Raw genomic sequence first — 17,521 nt, forward strand, 5'->3', positions numbered from 1 at the left:
TGTATGTGTGTAAAGAATGGTCAGGAACAAAGCAGGACTCTCCAGTACCTCCCACTGTCTGATGGACGGCAGCGATTTGCTCCATTTGCACCTGTGGGCAGGTAATAAATGAGGAGACTCACAGTGAGCATTTACTCACAAGGACAAAGACAGCAATTTCATCCTGAGAGAGGGGATGCTGAGTTTACCAGACATTAGGGTAGACACTAGAACACACATAGACATTTGAACCAGCTGCATTGCACCATGTGGACCATAATGGCCGAAAAGTACATGTGTATGTGTGTGAAAAAATGTTTGTGTATGCGGCCATGTCCATATACACCTTATGTCTGGCTCTTTTTAGTGTCAAAACTCTCCAAGGTGCACCAACCATTTTCTGCCACTTACAATGATCAATACAGAAGTATTGAAACATTCATCGTATGGAAAAATTCCTCTGTGTTCCACAGAAGAAAGAAATTCAGTTGCGTTTGGAAAGAGATGAGGGTGAGTAAAGGCAGAATCTGCTGTTTTCCATAAAACAATACAAAGACAATGACCAGGGACTGTCAAGCTCCAAAAAGGAGATTTTAAATACCATTAAAGTAGTTCATAATGCTCATGCACTATATTCCAATTTCCCAAACCATGCTTATTCAAATGGCTTTTATTCAGTCTTGATGATGTTTAATAAGTGTTTTCAAACCAACAAAAGCAATATTTAGGAGCACCTGCAGTCAATGAAATCCTCCATCGGAAGATGCTGGTTAACTGAGGAAAAGAAAATTGCATATATTGACCTTGATCTGAGGGCAGTAAAGACCATTATTTACTCGAAGCACTCGCAAACATTCAGAACTAATATTATTTCTTTTCACAATTTGAATAATTATTTTCTATTCAGTTCCATGTCTATTTGCTGTTGATTATCATGCTATTTGAACAGATTGAAGGGCAATATGCAAGGTTTACTGTACATACTTAGTGCATAGCTAAATGTATGTGAGCTGACGTGAAGGACAGATGCTCTGTAGGGCTGTAATGCTTTAAGAGTTTACTGGGAAATCAACTGTAAACCATTGATTCTCAACTGGTGGGGGCCACAGGCAGGGAAAAACAACACTAAATGCAAATAATAAAATGCAAAAAATAATTGTGCATACCTAGATAGCAAATATACATGTGGATAATCACGTTAGTTACCATGCAATCAGCTAATTCTGACACGTGTTTCTCTTTTTCAGGTGCAGAGACAGCAAATCACAAAGACGGAGGTACGTATCTAGACTTATTCTTAAATTATGACACCAGTTCAATGCCTACATTACAGTCGAGTTAGGGATTAAACTGTTGGCACACATGTTTCTTGTTAAAAGCTGTGAGAAACCAGAACATTGCTATAGGTATCATGCTTGTTATCATGCATCACGATTTTGGGAGTGACTCCTGTATTCTACGGGCCATTCCAACTTGCAACAATAATTAAGGGCATTCACTCTGGCATTACAGTCAATTCTTTTTTTCACTTCCAAAACTTAGCAGTGTGTACATATATTTGGCCAATGTGTGTTTATGTACAGTATGTCAATGCATGTATTTTCTGTGGAATTTCCTGTCACTCTGCAATCTTTATATACTTTCCCTATTCAGACCCATTTATTTTTTGAAAAAATATGGTACAAGCAGATTATAGAAAATGCCCTGTTGATTACACTGATCATACAATAACAATGCCGTGCATTTGTGTGTATAATATGAATGATTTAGTTCTCCCTAAATAAGTTCTCTGCTTTAGATTAGAATGTTTTCCCTCATAAATCCATTTAAATGTAAGGCAGATCCATTCATTACTCTTGTCATTTCTGATTTTAACATCTGTGTCTTTTGGGCCAGTGTACATGCTTTTTTTTTTGCCTTTGACATGCTCATGGAGCCACATTTTACTCCCAGTGTGGATCTGTATGCTGCTCATCTGCCATGCAAGCACACATACATGCAAACACACACATACAGTCTTAAGTTAACATTGAAAATCTGGGATTCAAAATCTTATTTAAACCTAAAAAAAGTTTTTGCTATGATGTAAAATTAATAATACAAATTTGAGATTGCTCACTATTTCTATGTCACGATTAAAATAAGCAAATTTGTTACACTGATCACGTTAACTCCTTTGTATGAAAGGTCAGATATCTTATCTTCCATTTAAGCACACAAGATGCCTTTTGGAACATTCTCAAATCATTCTGGATTAAATGGATGATCAAGTTTTGTCCGTGCCAGTTTGAGTGCATGCTGTCATTAAAGCAAAAAAGGCACATCCTAAATACTGAAACAATAAAGATATTTTTATTCTTTTAAATGACCCGTATATGTTTTAACCAAGTTAAATATTCTGTGGAATTTTACAAAAATGTTTTCTAAATTTGGTATAATTGTACAATAATGAATACCAATATGAGGTTATTCCATGTTAGGAGTCTCCTGAGAAAGGCATTATGGGGATTTAGTAGCCTGCCTTTCGGAGATGTATTACCCAAATGGCTGTGGATATGTGAGGTGCTCCTGAGATATAGGAGCTGACAGGGAAATATCTGTCCCATTTAAAGGTTGACTTGTTGTGCATTAAACTGTATGGTTGGGATATCTAAAGATGTAGTGGAACACACAACCTTCGACAGGCCTTCTCAGCTCCCCGCGCTTCAGCAAACCGCTAGTTGATTGGAAAATTGGACCGCTTACTGGAATGAAATGGCGGAATTCTCTCTCTTTCACACACTCACACACGCACACGCATGCAAGCACGCACACACACATACACACACACACACATGCAAAAATGCAACCATTGTGAAAAAATGACCAAAAACTCACAGCGCGTTAAGAGAAGTCCAATTTGTTTTTGGCTAGGTGCGTAGGCCACAGAAATCCAAACAGGCAAACAATACAAAAAAGGCCTGCACACTATAATAATTTAACAAAACAAGAACACAAAGTGCAAGATAAAACCACAGCTTTTTGTCACAAGTGAGTTTCCTCAATGCCTAATAACATTGACTAATACAGGAGCTGTAAGGGGAGGCCAACCAATGGCCCAAGGACAGTATACAATGGCTATAAACTATAAATAAACCAACAAAACCTAAGTTATATTAGCTCTATATAATCATGCCATAGTTTCCTATGTACAATATTACAATAACCAGAGGTTTAGATTTCACCCTATTTAGGCTTGGTCAACAACTGAATGTTGTCCTAAATGGAAATTCCATATCGAGCCTGTTCACTCTAAGTACACTTGAACTAATGCCAAGTTGTTAGTCGGAGCTCTAAAGTCTCAGTCAGTGTGCCCCGTGCTCCACTCAGAACTGAGCTTTAGTCCGCTACTAACCTGGTCATAGATTTGTGGAAACATTGACTTAACCTAAGTCGAGGTGAGAGAGGGAGCAGATGTGAGTGAGTTTTGTGTTTTATGGCCCTTGCTCAGTAGGTGTGCTTACAATAGTGATATTTCATACTCATTTTATTCTTGCTTCAATTATAATTAAATCCTGCAATACAAAGACTACAAAAGTAATTTTTTTTCTTTTGTTTTTGGTGAAAAATCCCATCTGGAGTCATCTATAAATTAACAGCATTTAAATCGCAGTCTTCCAAGAGGGTCATCCGCAAGTCAGGTAACTACCATAGAGTGCAACAGTTCATTTTCATCATAGACATAGAGATAGGATTGATTTTTAACGATAACTTAACAACCTTTAAAGACAGACCTACTGTGAGGTTGTTGACTGATGGTATATGCTTCTGTTAAAGCCATCAGTCCCTGTTATTTCAACTTCATTTAAAAGAAAATGTGTTTACTGTAAAAGCAGAACACATTATACCGAGTCACTGACAAGCACCGTCTCCTATCTGACAATTTGCATCGGCTCCAGCGTGTTTACCTACCCCTGTGGTGAGACCAGGGTTCGGATCCCATGTTGAAACCAGGAAATATTCATGCTTGCGTAATCAGTGACGAGCATGATTCTGAGATTTATATTTTACTACACTGATGGTTAGCTTTAGGTTTGGGGTTTGGGTTAAGGGCTACAGTTTATAAAATATGCATCTCTCTTCACAGTATTACATCCTGTACAGTTGATATCAACTTGCTTCACAATTCACTTTTGGCACCCCTCAGTAGACATTACACCTGAAAATGGAGCTCACATATGTCCATATACCCAAAAACACTTTTCGAATTTTGAAAACCACAGACCGATTTTAGCTAAAGAAAAGATAACCTACTGTTACCAATTTCACTTTGAGATCAGTCTGACAAATCAGAGAGTTGCACCAAACAAAGATTGCCAAAAAAGCTCAGCAGCAACCGCCTACTGTTATGACACACTGTTAATGACACAATCGAGTCATTATCACTACAGTCTCAAACTACGTTGTATAGATCTGAATATTTTGCAATAAAGTTAATCCCTGAGTATTTTTGCCACTATCAGCAAATAGAAATTGGCAAGTTACACAGGATATGTGTTTGTAAGCATGATTGTATTTGTGCTCACTTATATGTTCTCAGTATATATGAGTATGCTCCTAAGTGGGCATCGTACTTAAAGGAAGTACTAATCACATGATGACGAGTCAGTTAACAGGGGTACAAATCTAAACTGCTAATTAATTTGGTGTGTAATTGCTGTGTAATTAATTGCTTGTTAGGCGACGAATCAAGAGTGCTCTCATAGTAACTCAAGGCCACTAACAACTAAAGGCAAAATCCAAGAACTGCGTACAGACAAGTGTCTCACAACAATTCAAATTAAGTGCTATGTAGTGTACACTTCATAGTCAATGCACCTCACGGGCTGATGCAGTTCATAGTCTGACACTCGTGTATGCTTGTGACCTCAATTATTTAATGTAATAAATAAATGTTACTTTTTGTTTGCAGACCATAATGCTTAGAATGGATCAGCTGTGTGTGCGTGTGTGTTGCACCTGTCCAAACCCATAAACCCACAGCTAGGTGTTTCGAGGCGGTCTGCAGCCCATAGCAATGCTGCAATGCCCTTTTGCGCTCTCCGAGCGAGGGATGACCTCCTTTATGCGCTACGCTTGGCAGGATGACCCCAGGTGTGTGTGTGTGTGTGTATTCGTGTGTGCACTTGACATGCACTTCGCCCACACATAGCAAACGATTTTCTCGGTCTGTCATTGTGACTGCCAAAGTAGTATGTTTCCATCTCTCTGTTTCCCTGTTTTTGTCTCATGCACTTTCACATACAAAATTACAGTGAAATAAAAGTAAATAACGGAGTGATGAAGGTGAAAAGCAACATTTATAGGGAATATCCATTTCAAAATGAAAATCTGGTCATCATCTACTCACCCTCATTGTCATGTTATTCCAGAACTACATAACTTCTTTTCCTCCGTGAAACAAAGGTATACGTTTAGCAGAATGTTTAAGCTGCTCTTTCTCCAAGTACACTAAAGTGGATGGTGATCATGGGCTGTCTGCTAGCTCCAAAAATACAAAAAAGTGAAACGCTTAAAGAGCAGAGTCAGTTCCACTGAGAGCAGCATGACTGTTTCTGGATCAGTGTTCCACATTTGGCTGAGATCAGAAATCTGTAGAATTCCCACATAAGCACAATTGCTGCTATCTGAACAGGTGCTTTATGTGTTAAGAATGTTGAAGACTACTGAACAAGAGTACATAATAGGAAGAGTAGTGAATCTACACTTTTGAATTGAACTGCTTATTTTAATTGGCGTCAGAGCTAGGTCATGCATAGCGATATGCCAATATACTGGTCTGGCCATTAAATTAGTCAGTATTTGAGTATATTTGAGATTACCAACATCTGACGATATCTAGAATTGGGAACCTAGAAGGGGTTCTTATTCAGAACCAGTTATGTTTTTAAAAAAATACCAGAGTTATACAAATTATATTAATGATATTTGTTATTCTTTTGCTGACGTGAAACAGTGCTCAAATACAACAACAGTGTCTATGGCACTACTATTCAGCAGCACTAACTAATAAACCAACACAACACTAGCGTGAAACATATAGTTTGACCAGAGTAGGCTGATTCCCAATGAATTAATCTAATAAGCTGGTTTATTTGAATCCGCACAAAACACACAACACAACCAGTGTAGTCAGATTCCTTATTATTCGGTTCTTTTAAATCTACAGCACGAAACATTCAGCGCAATCAGAGTAGCCCAATTCCTGAACTAATGACTCTAATGAGTCAGTTCTTTTGAATCCACAGTGCGAAACACGCAGTGTGATCAGTGTAGCCTTATTCCTGACAAATAACTCTTATAAGATAGTTCTTATGAATCTACAGTTCAAAACATGCAGCACGTCCAATGTATCCCAAATCCAGATTGAATGATTCTTATGAGTCAATACAGCTCTTCCTACTAAACAAATTACTTTTATCCGCCTGTTTTATTTTTTGCTGTAAAGGTCAATATCAGTCATCCATCAATTTTCAATTTTAGTGGAACGTTCACTATTTGGTCATTACATCAGAACGTTATTCATTCGAAACTAAAACATCTACGTAAAACCATCGAAATGAGCACTATAAGAATGGTTAATGGGACAGTTAAGAACCAAAATTGTTCAGAAGTATCAGAATCTGAACCGGAATCTTTTAATTAATAATCATTATCTGTGACCATTTGGTCAAGAAGTGTTAGTTACCCCTTCTGTCATTTCCAAAATGTACTGAAATTTTAATAAATAATTAGTAAAATAAATACATATTTAAATTTAATTTAAAACAAAACAACACATTTTTGCCATATTTTATCGAGATGAAAGTCGGCAGGAAATCAAACGGACAGGAACAGGGGTGGATGTCCCAGTTGGATTCAAATTCGAATGTAGCAAAACTAACACTGACCACAAGGCTTATCTAATTTGATAACATTGACATGTATAGTAATAAATGTATATATGTCTTCAAAAGTTATACGATTGCTTTGGGTGAGAAACAATATTTCAATAGATCAATATTTAAAACCTTTTAAACTATAAATGTTACTTAAACGGTTACTCTCTAATGCATGTTGATGAGAGCCTCAAGATTGATGTAAACGTCCCCAAACGATCATATTAGACATTAATTTAACCGATGGAGTCGTATGGATTACTTTTATGCTGACTGTCTGTGCTTTTTGGAACTTTAAAGTGCTGATCACCATTCACTTGCATTGTATGGACCTACAGAGCTGAGATATTCTTCTAAAAATCTTAATTTGTGTTTAGCAGAAGAAAGAAAGTCATATATATCTGGGATGGCATGAGGGTGAGTAAATGATGAGAGAATTTAAATTTTAAACTTTAAGTCTCGCTGACAGTAAATTTATGGTTTACTTCACAATGTGTGTGTGCATGTGAGTTAGTTGTGATTATATTGGCAAAGTAATAAAATGTCATATAAGCAGAGCTTACCTAAATGGTCAGAAATCTAAATAAAAAAGAAAGCGATATATTCATGACATGTTATAGGAACGTGGAGCAGCGTGTGTGTGTGTGTGTGTGTGTGTGTGTGTGTGTGTTTGTGTCTGTGTGTGTTTGTTGTCTAGTTCCAGCACAGAAACTGCACCAAAACATGTCACAGGTCCATGGCAGTGGACACAATGAAGCGATAATTAATTATTTGCATGACCGACTCAATCTGAAGTTCGGGTGCAGACATAAAGAAAGACCGTACATGACAGTACATGAAGGACAGGAGAAGAGTCTATTTAGCCATATCCAGTGCCAGACTATTCCAGAGAGAGACATTCAGAATGTGTGTTTGTGAATGTGTGTGTATGGGACAGTACTGTAAGATTAGATGCTTTGCTTGACTGGAAATCCTCCCATAATATTTAATAATTACACGGATCATTGCTTTCACACCTCAGCGATAGAGAGAGATTGATAGAGAGAGAGAGAGAGAGAGAGAGAGAGAGAGAGAGAGAGAGAGAGAGAGGAATTCATTTGGATTCAATTTTATCTGAGCTTCCATGCTGATGAGGAGAAAGGTCTGATGGGATATGGAGAGGATGACAGCATGCCTTACTGCACTTGTTCACTAATCACTCCATCCAGCACTTTTCTATCATCCGGCTGTCCTCTTCCTCCACTCTATGCTCATCCATCTGTCTCTGAATGTCATACTCCCCCAACTTTGTGCTGAACTTATTAAAACATCACATACTTCATTCTGGTCATGTCTAGATGGTAAATCTCGTTCTATGAAATTCTTGTGAGTTTTGCGTTGATTGCTACCAGATACATAAGGACCATTCATATACTGTACTGTACATTCAAATGGGGAAAATTGTAATGTTAAATATTGCGACTGTAGGAAGTCCATTGAAGTCCAGTCAAGTGTCCAGCTAAAAGAGCCAATCACCTTTTTGATAGAGAGATCTGGCTGTCAGTTTTCTTGAGAATGTGCTGTCAGTTTTCTTGAGAATGTGCATTAGCTGAAACAACCTTAAAATAGCGTATTTTTTGCAGGTTGTGAACCTGCAAGCGCTGCCCCGGGAGGAGGCAGGCCCAGCCCCTTTGTTGCTGTGTCCGGTACTTGCTTTGCGTGTCTACTTGGACCGCGCGCAGAGCTTTAGACGTTCTGAACAGCTCTTTGTCTGCTTTGGTGGACAGCGGAAAGGAAACGCTGTCTCCAAACAGAGGCTTTCCCACTGGGTAGTGGACGCCATTATGTTGGCCTATCGCTCCCAAGCCGTGCCCCCGCCTTGCAGGTCCGAGCACACGCAACAAGAAGTGTTGCGTCCTCATGGGCACTGGCCAGGGGCACCTCCCTAGCAGACATATACAGAGCAGCGGGTTGGGCAACACCCAACACCTTTGCGAGATTATACAATCTCAGGGTTGAGTCGGTTTCATCCCATGTTTTCTCAGGTCTGAGCCGGTAGTACGCGCTGACAAACTGACTGAATGGACCGCTTGCAGCGCCCTTTCCCTCTGCTGAGGTAATACCGTGCGCCTTTACCCCAGGAGATCCCACAGACTCGGCTCCCTGGAGGACTCCTCCCTAGCCCTCTGGTCCGTGAATTCAGTGGAGGAATTTGCCGACCAAGACCAATGCCGGTACTCAATTTACCCTGTACTGAAATAGGTGCTCCACAGGACGGGCTCCCACGTGGACTTTTCACCCTGTGTGTATTTTCCGCGGTACGGTCCCCTTGCGAGCGGACCCGCGTCTCCCTTGGGCAGTCCTCACGGACCCCCGGTCGCCGTGTTTGTAGCAACTCCTCCCTCCCAATGAGGTAGGATCTACCACTGCGCCATTCTCCACATGTGACCTAAAAGCCCATGTGATGCCCCAGTCTGGGCATGTGTGGTCTCCGCAGGGTCTTTCCCCCCTGAAAGAATAGGAAAACTGGGAAATATCGCCTTCCCCGATGCGTATGATAGCGTTAAGATGGCCCCAGCTGCTTTAACTCTATGCGAGAAACATAGAGAGAGAAAAGGGCTGCCTCGGCCTGCTCCCATGCTTGGCACGTCGCCTTGTTCCCCCCTGTCGGGGGTAAAGAACCAGAAGGCTTTGACAATTTTATGGGGCATTGGGGAAGGGTACGTGCAGCCTGGCACAGCTGGTCGCTTTGGCACGTAAAATACCTGCCCGCTCCTGTGTCAGCAGTACACGTACACGGCTCAGTGCATGGTGTGATTTAAATTGGACCCCTAGTGTCACTTCTTCGACACAACGTCGAAGTGAGCGACAGACGGGGAATGTCTAGGTTATGGATGTAACCTCCGTTCCCTGATGGAGGGAACGAGACTTTGTGTCCTCCCGGCCACGTCACTGAACCGAACCACTGTTGTGACCGAACCTCATTGTCGGCTCCTCAGAAAAATCCTAAATGAAACTGACGCATTTCCCTCCCTTTATACCCGTATGTCCGGGGGCAGGACATGCAATTTCTGTCTGCCAATTTCTCATTGGCCTTTTCTCATAGATCAGAGATGCAAAAGGCTCTCAAGAGAGACGCCTTGTGTCGCTTCTTTGACACAACGTCTCGTTCCCTCGATCAGGGAACGGAGGTTACATCTGTAACCTAGATGTTTCATCCAATATTCAATTTTTTAAAATATGAGCGATTTATCGTGAATCGGCTCACTGTTAAAAACAATGACCACTATTGTGGAAAATGGAGCTAGTTTGTCATTCAAAATCCCATATTTACTGTGCATTTTCACATTGAGAAAACAATATTTAATTCAGAGGCTTAATATGGAGTTATGCTGAAAATAAGGTGCATTTCGAACTGCTCTGAGTTAAGTCATTCATTAATAGGGAGTAAGGGAGCCTCCTTTATTTTTCCTGTGCAGTGCATTCACTCCTAACATCTGGTCAAAAGTTCAGTTTCAGGCTGCAGATGATGTTTGGACCTCTCAACAATAGTAATCAGTACATAGATTGCAGATGATAATTTGTAATCACAAATGTGACCAAATCCGTTGCACTGTTCTGTCATTTCTTCAAGGATTAGTTTACCCAAAAATGACAACTCTGTCATCATTTACTCACCCACATGCTGTTCCAAGCTTATATGGCCTTTTTTCTTCCATTGAGCACAACTTTTGGGAGTGGATTTGAAGGGTATTCTGGCTGCTCTTTTGTAGATATTTAAAGCAAATAGAAATAGAGGCTGTCAAGCTCCAAAATACAAAATCAACAAATAAAATATAAAATATTATAAAAGTGGAACATACAGAAATTTCATATAAATCATTTTAAACATTGCTTAAACATCGCTGACATCGTTGAACATCAATGAGTTCAAATGGCACTATATTTGATTTGAGAGCTACAGAGAAATTTGAGAGAATTTGTTTTAGTGAATAACGACTTATGTTCTGGTCTGTTCCTCACATAAAACCAATGTATGACTTTAAAATTCTTGGAACACTGCACAAGTCATATGGACCAATTTTATGGTACATTTTTGCCATTTTTGGAGCTAGGCATCCCCATTTACTTCCATTTTATGGCTCCCTCTACAGGCAAGGCTAAGGGTGCAAGGAGAGAAATAGGTTGGTTGGGAGTGAGACAGAGGGGAGAGGGGGGTAAGGCAGAAAGAAGGGTTGAGTGGGCATCTCAGCGGAGCGCATGGAGCAGTAGATGGACCTGTAATGAGCACCTGAGAGAGATGGATAGAAAGAGAGCGAGAAAGATAAAAAAGTGTGGGAGTTAAGCTTTAAAAATATTGCAATCCACAAGCAAAGATCAGCTCTGAAAGACGCCGGTGTCTCTCCTGAACGCATCCACACAAACACACAGTCACAGACATATTAACGCTAACTATCTTTCATTATTATTGTGTGGTGTTCATACAGTACAGTTAATGTGGTGGTTTAATTATTGCATTATCATCTGCATAAAAGCCATAGCGCGTTCACCACACACACACACACACACACACACACACACACACACACACACACACACACGCACACACATACGCAGACACTCACACACAAATGCACAATTTAATCACTGTGCCAGGGACCTGATGCAGTGTAGAATTGTGCAAGCAAAGCTGGACTAGAATACTGACAATCACACCCAGATAATGGTAAACACACACACACACACACACACACACACACACATGCTCAACAAATAGCCTTGTAGAATACTAATACACACCCCACTCCCACCAGAGGTCACTGGGTGCTAAATTAGATTGCCAATTGAAATATGTTTTTCTATGGTAATTTACTACCTTTGTTTCACTCTGGAAGATATTCATTAGCCACTTTCTAACACCTCACTTGAGGCTGACCGACAACGAAAAGATGTAAATGAGAATACCTTTTAAATTTTTTTTATGAGTAGTTACTCAAATAAGTGTACTACAATCACACATGCACAAAAAATATTTTATTCAGTTTGACTATTATTAAACAGTGAATGGGTAAAAAAAAATTCCCCGTGGAGCACAAAAGGGGACATTTTGAGGAATGTTTATGCAGCATTTAAACACAATGACAATTTTTTCAAGCTCCAAATTTTCATTCTTTATTTTACATATTTGAATTAGGGCTGTCAATGAATTAAAATGCAATAGATTATGAATTATAATTAAATACACTGGCTGCCAAAAGTTTGGAATAATGTACAGATTTTGCTCTTATGGAAAGAAATTGGTATCTTTATTCACCAAAGTGGCATTCAACAACTGATCACAATGTATAGTCAGGACATTTTTCATGCACCTTACAGTCTAGCTGATCCCACAAATGATCATGGGGTTAAGATCCATAACACTCTTTTCCAATTATCTGTTGTCCAATATCTGTTTCTTTGCCACTCTAACCATTTCTTTTGATTTTCAGTTTCAAAAGTGGCTTTTTCTTTGCAATTCTTCCCATAAGGCTGCACCCCTGAGTCTTCTCTTTACTGTTGTACATGAAACTGGTGTTGAGCGGGTAGAATTCAATGAAGCTGTCAGCTGAGGACATGTGAGGTGTCTATTTCTCAAACTAGAGACTCTGATGCACTTTTCCTCTTGTTGGGCCTTCCACATCTCTTTCTGTCTTTGTTAGAGCCAATTGTCCTTTGTCTTTGAGGACTTTTGTGTACACCTGTATGATATCAAGCGTTGTATAACCTTCATTCCTTAAAAAAAATTATTGACTGATGAGTTTCTTGAGAAAGCTGTTTCATTTTTGCCATTTTTGACCTAATATTGACCTTAAGACATGCCAGTATTTTGCATACTGTGGCAACTCAAAAACAAACACAAACACAAAGACAATGTTAAGCTTCATTTAACAAACCAAATAGCTTTCAACTGTGTTTGATATAATGGCCAGTGATTTTCTAGTACAATTAGCAATTTAGCATGATTACTCAAGGATAAGGTGTTGGAGTGATGGCTGCTGGAAATGGGGACCGTCTAGATTTGATCAAAAATGACTTTTTTCAAATAGTGATGGTGCTGTTTTTGCTGACTATACTTTGTGATCAGTTGAATGCCACTGTGGTGAATTAAAGTTCCTTCAGAAACAGCTAAATATTTACATTATTCCAAACTTTGGGCCGCCAGTGTATATAATAATTAAATAATTATAAATAATACTGCACGTTGCCTGTATAGTTGCGCTTGCGCTTACTGCCTCCTACTGATTAATTGCGTACATTTTTTTAAGTAATTTTTTTAATTAATCATATTGAATTAACACTTTAACTCAACAGCCCTAATTTAAATAAATGATGTTTGACAGTGTCGGTTAAGTTACTCCAAAAGTAATTCACTACAAACTTTTCTAAAAATGTTTTTTATCATATTACTTTCTTCATCAAAAAAAGAATCATATTACTTTTAAGTAACTTTCTAAAATACATTTCACAGAAACATCATTGTTTTTCCATGGGAACAAACATGCAGGTAAAGAACTCACATTGGTTCCTCAACTCAATACTTGAACTTTCTTTTTTCTTCTCCTGTGGTATTTTACACTCTTGGGTTTTTGACAGCCAGAGTGCCGGAAGTATTTCAAATGAGTGTGCGTTGGTGAAACCCCGCACATAAGGGCACTTTGAAGTGCACTTTGACAATGCTTTTAGTGCTCCTCCTAAAATACTCTCAATAGTTTCATATATCCTCTGTCTTTTAAAGATTCGATAGCTCTGCCGCTTCAATCATTTTTCTTTCCTTTTTTTTTTTTTACAGCTGATGTTTTTTGTCGAACAGGTCTTGCATGTTATGAAAATCTCCAAGGGTGTAAATTTCTCTTGAGGCACACATAACACTAAACCTCAATCTAACGCTAAACATAACAAACCAATATACTGAAAGCACTCACTATAAGTTTTCAGACACAGAGATCCATTATATGCTTGTACAGAGTACATTGAGTTTCAGGGTTTTGTTGGACTGTCCAAATTCTAGATTGGACTTAATTTGTGAAGGCTAAAAGACACACAGAGCTCAAGAAATACAGAATACAGACCACGAATACAAGAGGGCATGAGGTATACAAAAGTATGCTGCTTGGAACTCATTTGAACTCATTTTCCCATTTGAAATCTATTTTTCTCATTTTCAAATATTATTTTTTTATTTTATTTTTTAGCTTCATTGGTTTAGAGTTCTGAAAGAGAGAATTATGAGACCCTGGATAACCGCAGCCTTCTGGGCTGAGAACCTGGGCTGTGTGTGTGTGTGTGTGTGTGTATGTGTGAGCGTGTATTTATCACTTTGTGGGGACCAAATGTCCCCATAAGGATAGTAAAACCCGAAATTTTTGACCTTGTGGGGACATTTTGTCGGTCCCCATGAGGAAAACAGCTTATAAATCATACTAAATTATGTTTTTTGAAAATGTAAAAATGCAGAAAGTTTTCTGTGAGGGTTAGGTTTAGGGGTAGGGTTAGGTTTAGGGGATAGAATATAAAGTTTGTACAGTATAAAAACCATTATTTCTATGGAAAGTCCCCATAAAACATGGAAACACAACATGTGTGTGTGTGTGTGTGTGTGTGTGTGTGTGTGTGTGTGTGTGCATATGAGGAAGTGATAGCAGTTGAGCTGATAGGAACTGACAGAGATAAATGGTGATGTACTGACATATTAAAGCTGCTTATGTGAATGTGGGTGTGTTTATGTGAGTCTCTCTGTTATAAAAACCCCTCATCTGCTGCCTGGATAGGTTGTGCTGCTGACTGATGGGACCTAAATGATGGACACACAAAGACACATCCTCAAATGTCAGCCAATTTCATGAAGGGTGAATCTCATGAAACCTGTCAAGATCATGTCCAGCCCCCCCCCCCATACTGCAATATACAGGAAATAAACTCTGATTTACAGCAGTAAAAGAAATATCACAGTATTGAGAATCTAATGGGAATCATTAGTGAGAATTCAATTTGGGGGGAAAACATGCTTTTTTGATCCAGGCATCACATCTATACTTTTTGTTTTTAAATGTAGTACTTTGCAAAAGATGCTGATAAATATTTATAATTCCCATGAATGTAAAATGCTACCAAACTTGAGGTTTGTGAGGACATTTGGTTTCTGTGTATGTACAAATGTCCTTTCAACGTCTGCCTTGGCAATTTTATTTATGAGCCATTTTATGAGCGATTTTATTTATGAGTGAGGACATTTGGTTTCTGTGTATGTACATATGTCCTTTCAATGTCTGCCCTGGCGATTTTATTTATGAGCCATCCAGAAACAGTTGTTTAGAGTTGCACTCGCAGACTTATTTTAATGCCCGAATGAGCTTTCATTTGTCTAGAAAACATTTTTTAAGGGTAGAAAAAATGAAGAACATTTGTGGCAGCTAATAATTTTTATTGGCAATTTTTTAATACCTAAGTGCAGCACTGGAGCATTTGTCATTTTTAATCAGAGAGAGAGAGAGCGAATGTCTCCTGAGGTGTATTCTGAGTTACCAGTACCTTATCTGCCTGAGAATTTAGCTGTTTCGGCTGCCAGCCACTACTTGGCCTCTTAGCAGGCAAATAATAATTACATTCCAAGGACATGCAGAAGGAGTGGGAGTGGGGGGGCTCAATTAACGGAGCAAAAAAGTGTGCTGTATTCTGTCAGGAAATATTTAACAGGGAATTTTTCAAAGCAAAACATCAGCATTTTCTACTCTATATCGATAAAAAAGTTGTTTATTCCTTATACCTCTGTGGTTAAAGATAGCAAAACTTCAATCACACCCTGCTGAGAAAGCTGCTAAAATTACCAATTTACTGATTACCTGTCACATCTGGGATGGCATGAGGGTGAGTAAATGATGAGAGCATTTTCATTTTTGGGTGAACTATCCCTTTAACAACTAAAGTTTCCAAACATGGTTTTTGAACATCTACATAAGGCATCTGGTTAATTCTTGCCAGTTGTTAATTAAAAACAAAGTACTGTAAAACAATCAACACATTATTTGTCAGTGTTGACTATGGGGTATTATAAAAGGTGAGAATTTAATATTTGGCAAAGGTTTGGTGCATTTTCACATTGTCTGTGGGGGAAAGTGGTTTGGCAGTGAATGTCCAGTCAAAACGTCTTTTCTTATGCTGAATTTTAGCTCCGAAGTGCGGAAACTAAAGGTGTAAAATGTGATTTTAGTGAGTCAGGCTATGTGTGGATCCATGGGGTATTAAACCCTTTAATCCATGTTGCATTTTAAAGGCGCGAAAACCTACTCGAGCAACACAACACTTCCCACTCACACAGGAAAAAGTGTGAATGTCTGTTGTTGCCTGTTCTTGGAGGACACAAGTCCTGCTGTCTTTGTGTGGGTGTAGTCTGTACTAAATGAAGGAATTATTGAGGCGTGTCAGTGTACATCTAATATATAGGGCCGTATGAATGAGTTTGAACAATTAGGAAGTTGGAGTTGGGTAGGGTGGTAAATATCCGCATGCACGTGGGTGGAATGGCAGATTCTTTTTCAAGTCAGGGTCTCAGTTTGTAGCTTGTAGTGTTGAGGAATACAACTGTAACTACTTGCAATTTAAAGGAATAGTTCACCCAAAATGTTTGCATAGAATAATTGAAGACAAAAAAGTATCATAAAGGTAGTGCATGTGATTCATATGTCATATTCGATGTATTGAAAAGGTATACAATAGTTTTTGGTGAGAAACAACTCAATATGTAAAGCAATGTTTCACTGAAAATGTTGACGTCTAAACAACACAAGTTCTCATGTGAACAGGTGTGGCGCTGTGAATGTGCTTCTCTCAAATTATGAGTTTTTATTTTTGGGAGATTCATTCCTTTAAAGTAGTTTTTAACAAATAGTTAGCCACTTTACAAGCCAAATGTCCATGACAGGCGTTCATCGAAAAACATCCAATAGCACTTTTGGTCCGTAAAAGTGATAAATCTGAGAAATATTGATATATTCTCCATTGTTTACATGAGATCTCGCCTGAAAGAATTACCCTTCATCATCGTTCTTCAACAAACTATGCAATCTGAGGAGCATTCATGTTGTAAAACTGTATTTGATCTTATCTTATATCTTATATCATCTTATATGGGGCGGCTGTGGCTCAGGTGGTAGAGCGGGTCGGCTGCTAATCGCAGGGTTGGTGGTTCGAATCCTGGCCCACACGACTCCACATGCCGAAGTGTCCTTGGGCAAGACACTGAACCCCAAGTTGCTCCCAATGGTAGGTTAGTGCCTTGCATGGCAGCTCTGCCGCCATTGGTGTATGAATGTGTGTGTGAATGGGTGATTGGGACACAGTGTAAAGCGCTTTGGTAACCTCTGAGGTTAGAAAAAAGTGCTATATAAGTGCAGACCATTTACCATTTTATATATTAGAGTCTCATAAACAAAACAAGCCTGTCTCCAAAGTCTATTTTTAAAAATGGGGCGTAGTTTTATTCATGATAGCCGAGCAGTGCAGTCAGATTTTGTGTCGTCTTGAAAGGCGGAGCCTTAATTTTACTCTGTATACTTCCAGTGATTTTACAGAGAAAAAAAGCTGCAGGAACCTCATTTTTTTGTTAGATC

General features: G+C 39.0%; 1 protein-coding gene across 1 annotated transcript in view; it reads left to right on the plus strand.

Moving 5' to 3' along the window:
* The window catches only part of LOC127653872 (receptor-type tyrosine-protein phosphatase T-like), a 322,776-nt gene that overhangs the window by 33,639 nt on the left and 271,616 nt on the right, over positions 1 to 17,521 (plus strand). Inside the window, exon 2 of the mRNA XM_052140673.1 lies at positions 1,227 to 1,256. Coding sequence (XP_051996633.1) covers positions 1,227 to 1,256 — 30 coding nt within the window. The remainder of the gene's footprint in view (positions 1 to 1,226; positions 1,257 to 17,521) is intronic.

Source organism: Xyrauchen texanus, chromosome 13 (genome assembly GCF_025860055.1).
Source record: "Xyrauchen texanus isolate HMW12.3.18 chromosome 13, RBS_HiC_50CHRs, whole genome shotgun sequence".
NCBI classification, from domain to species: domain Eukaryota; kingdom Metazoa; phylum Chordata; class Actinopteri; order Cypriniformes; family Catostomidae; genus Xyrauchen; species Xyrauchen texanus.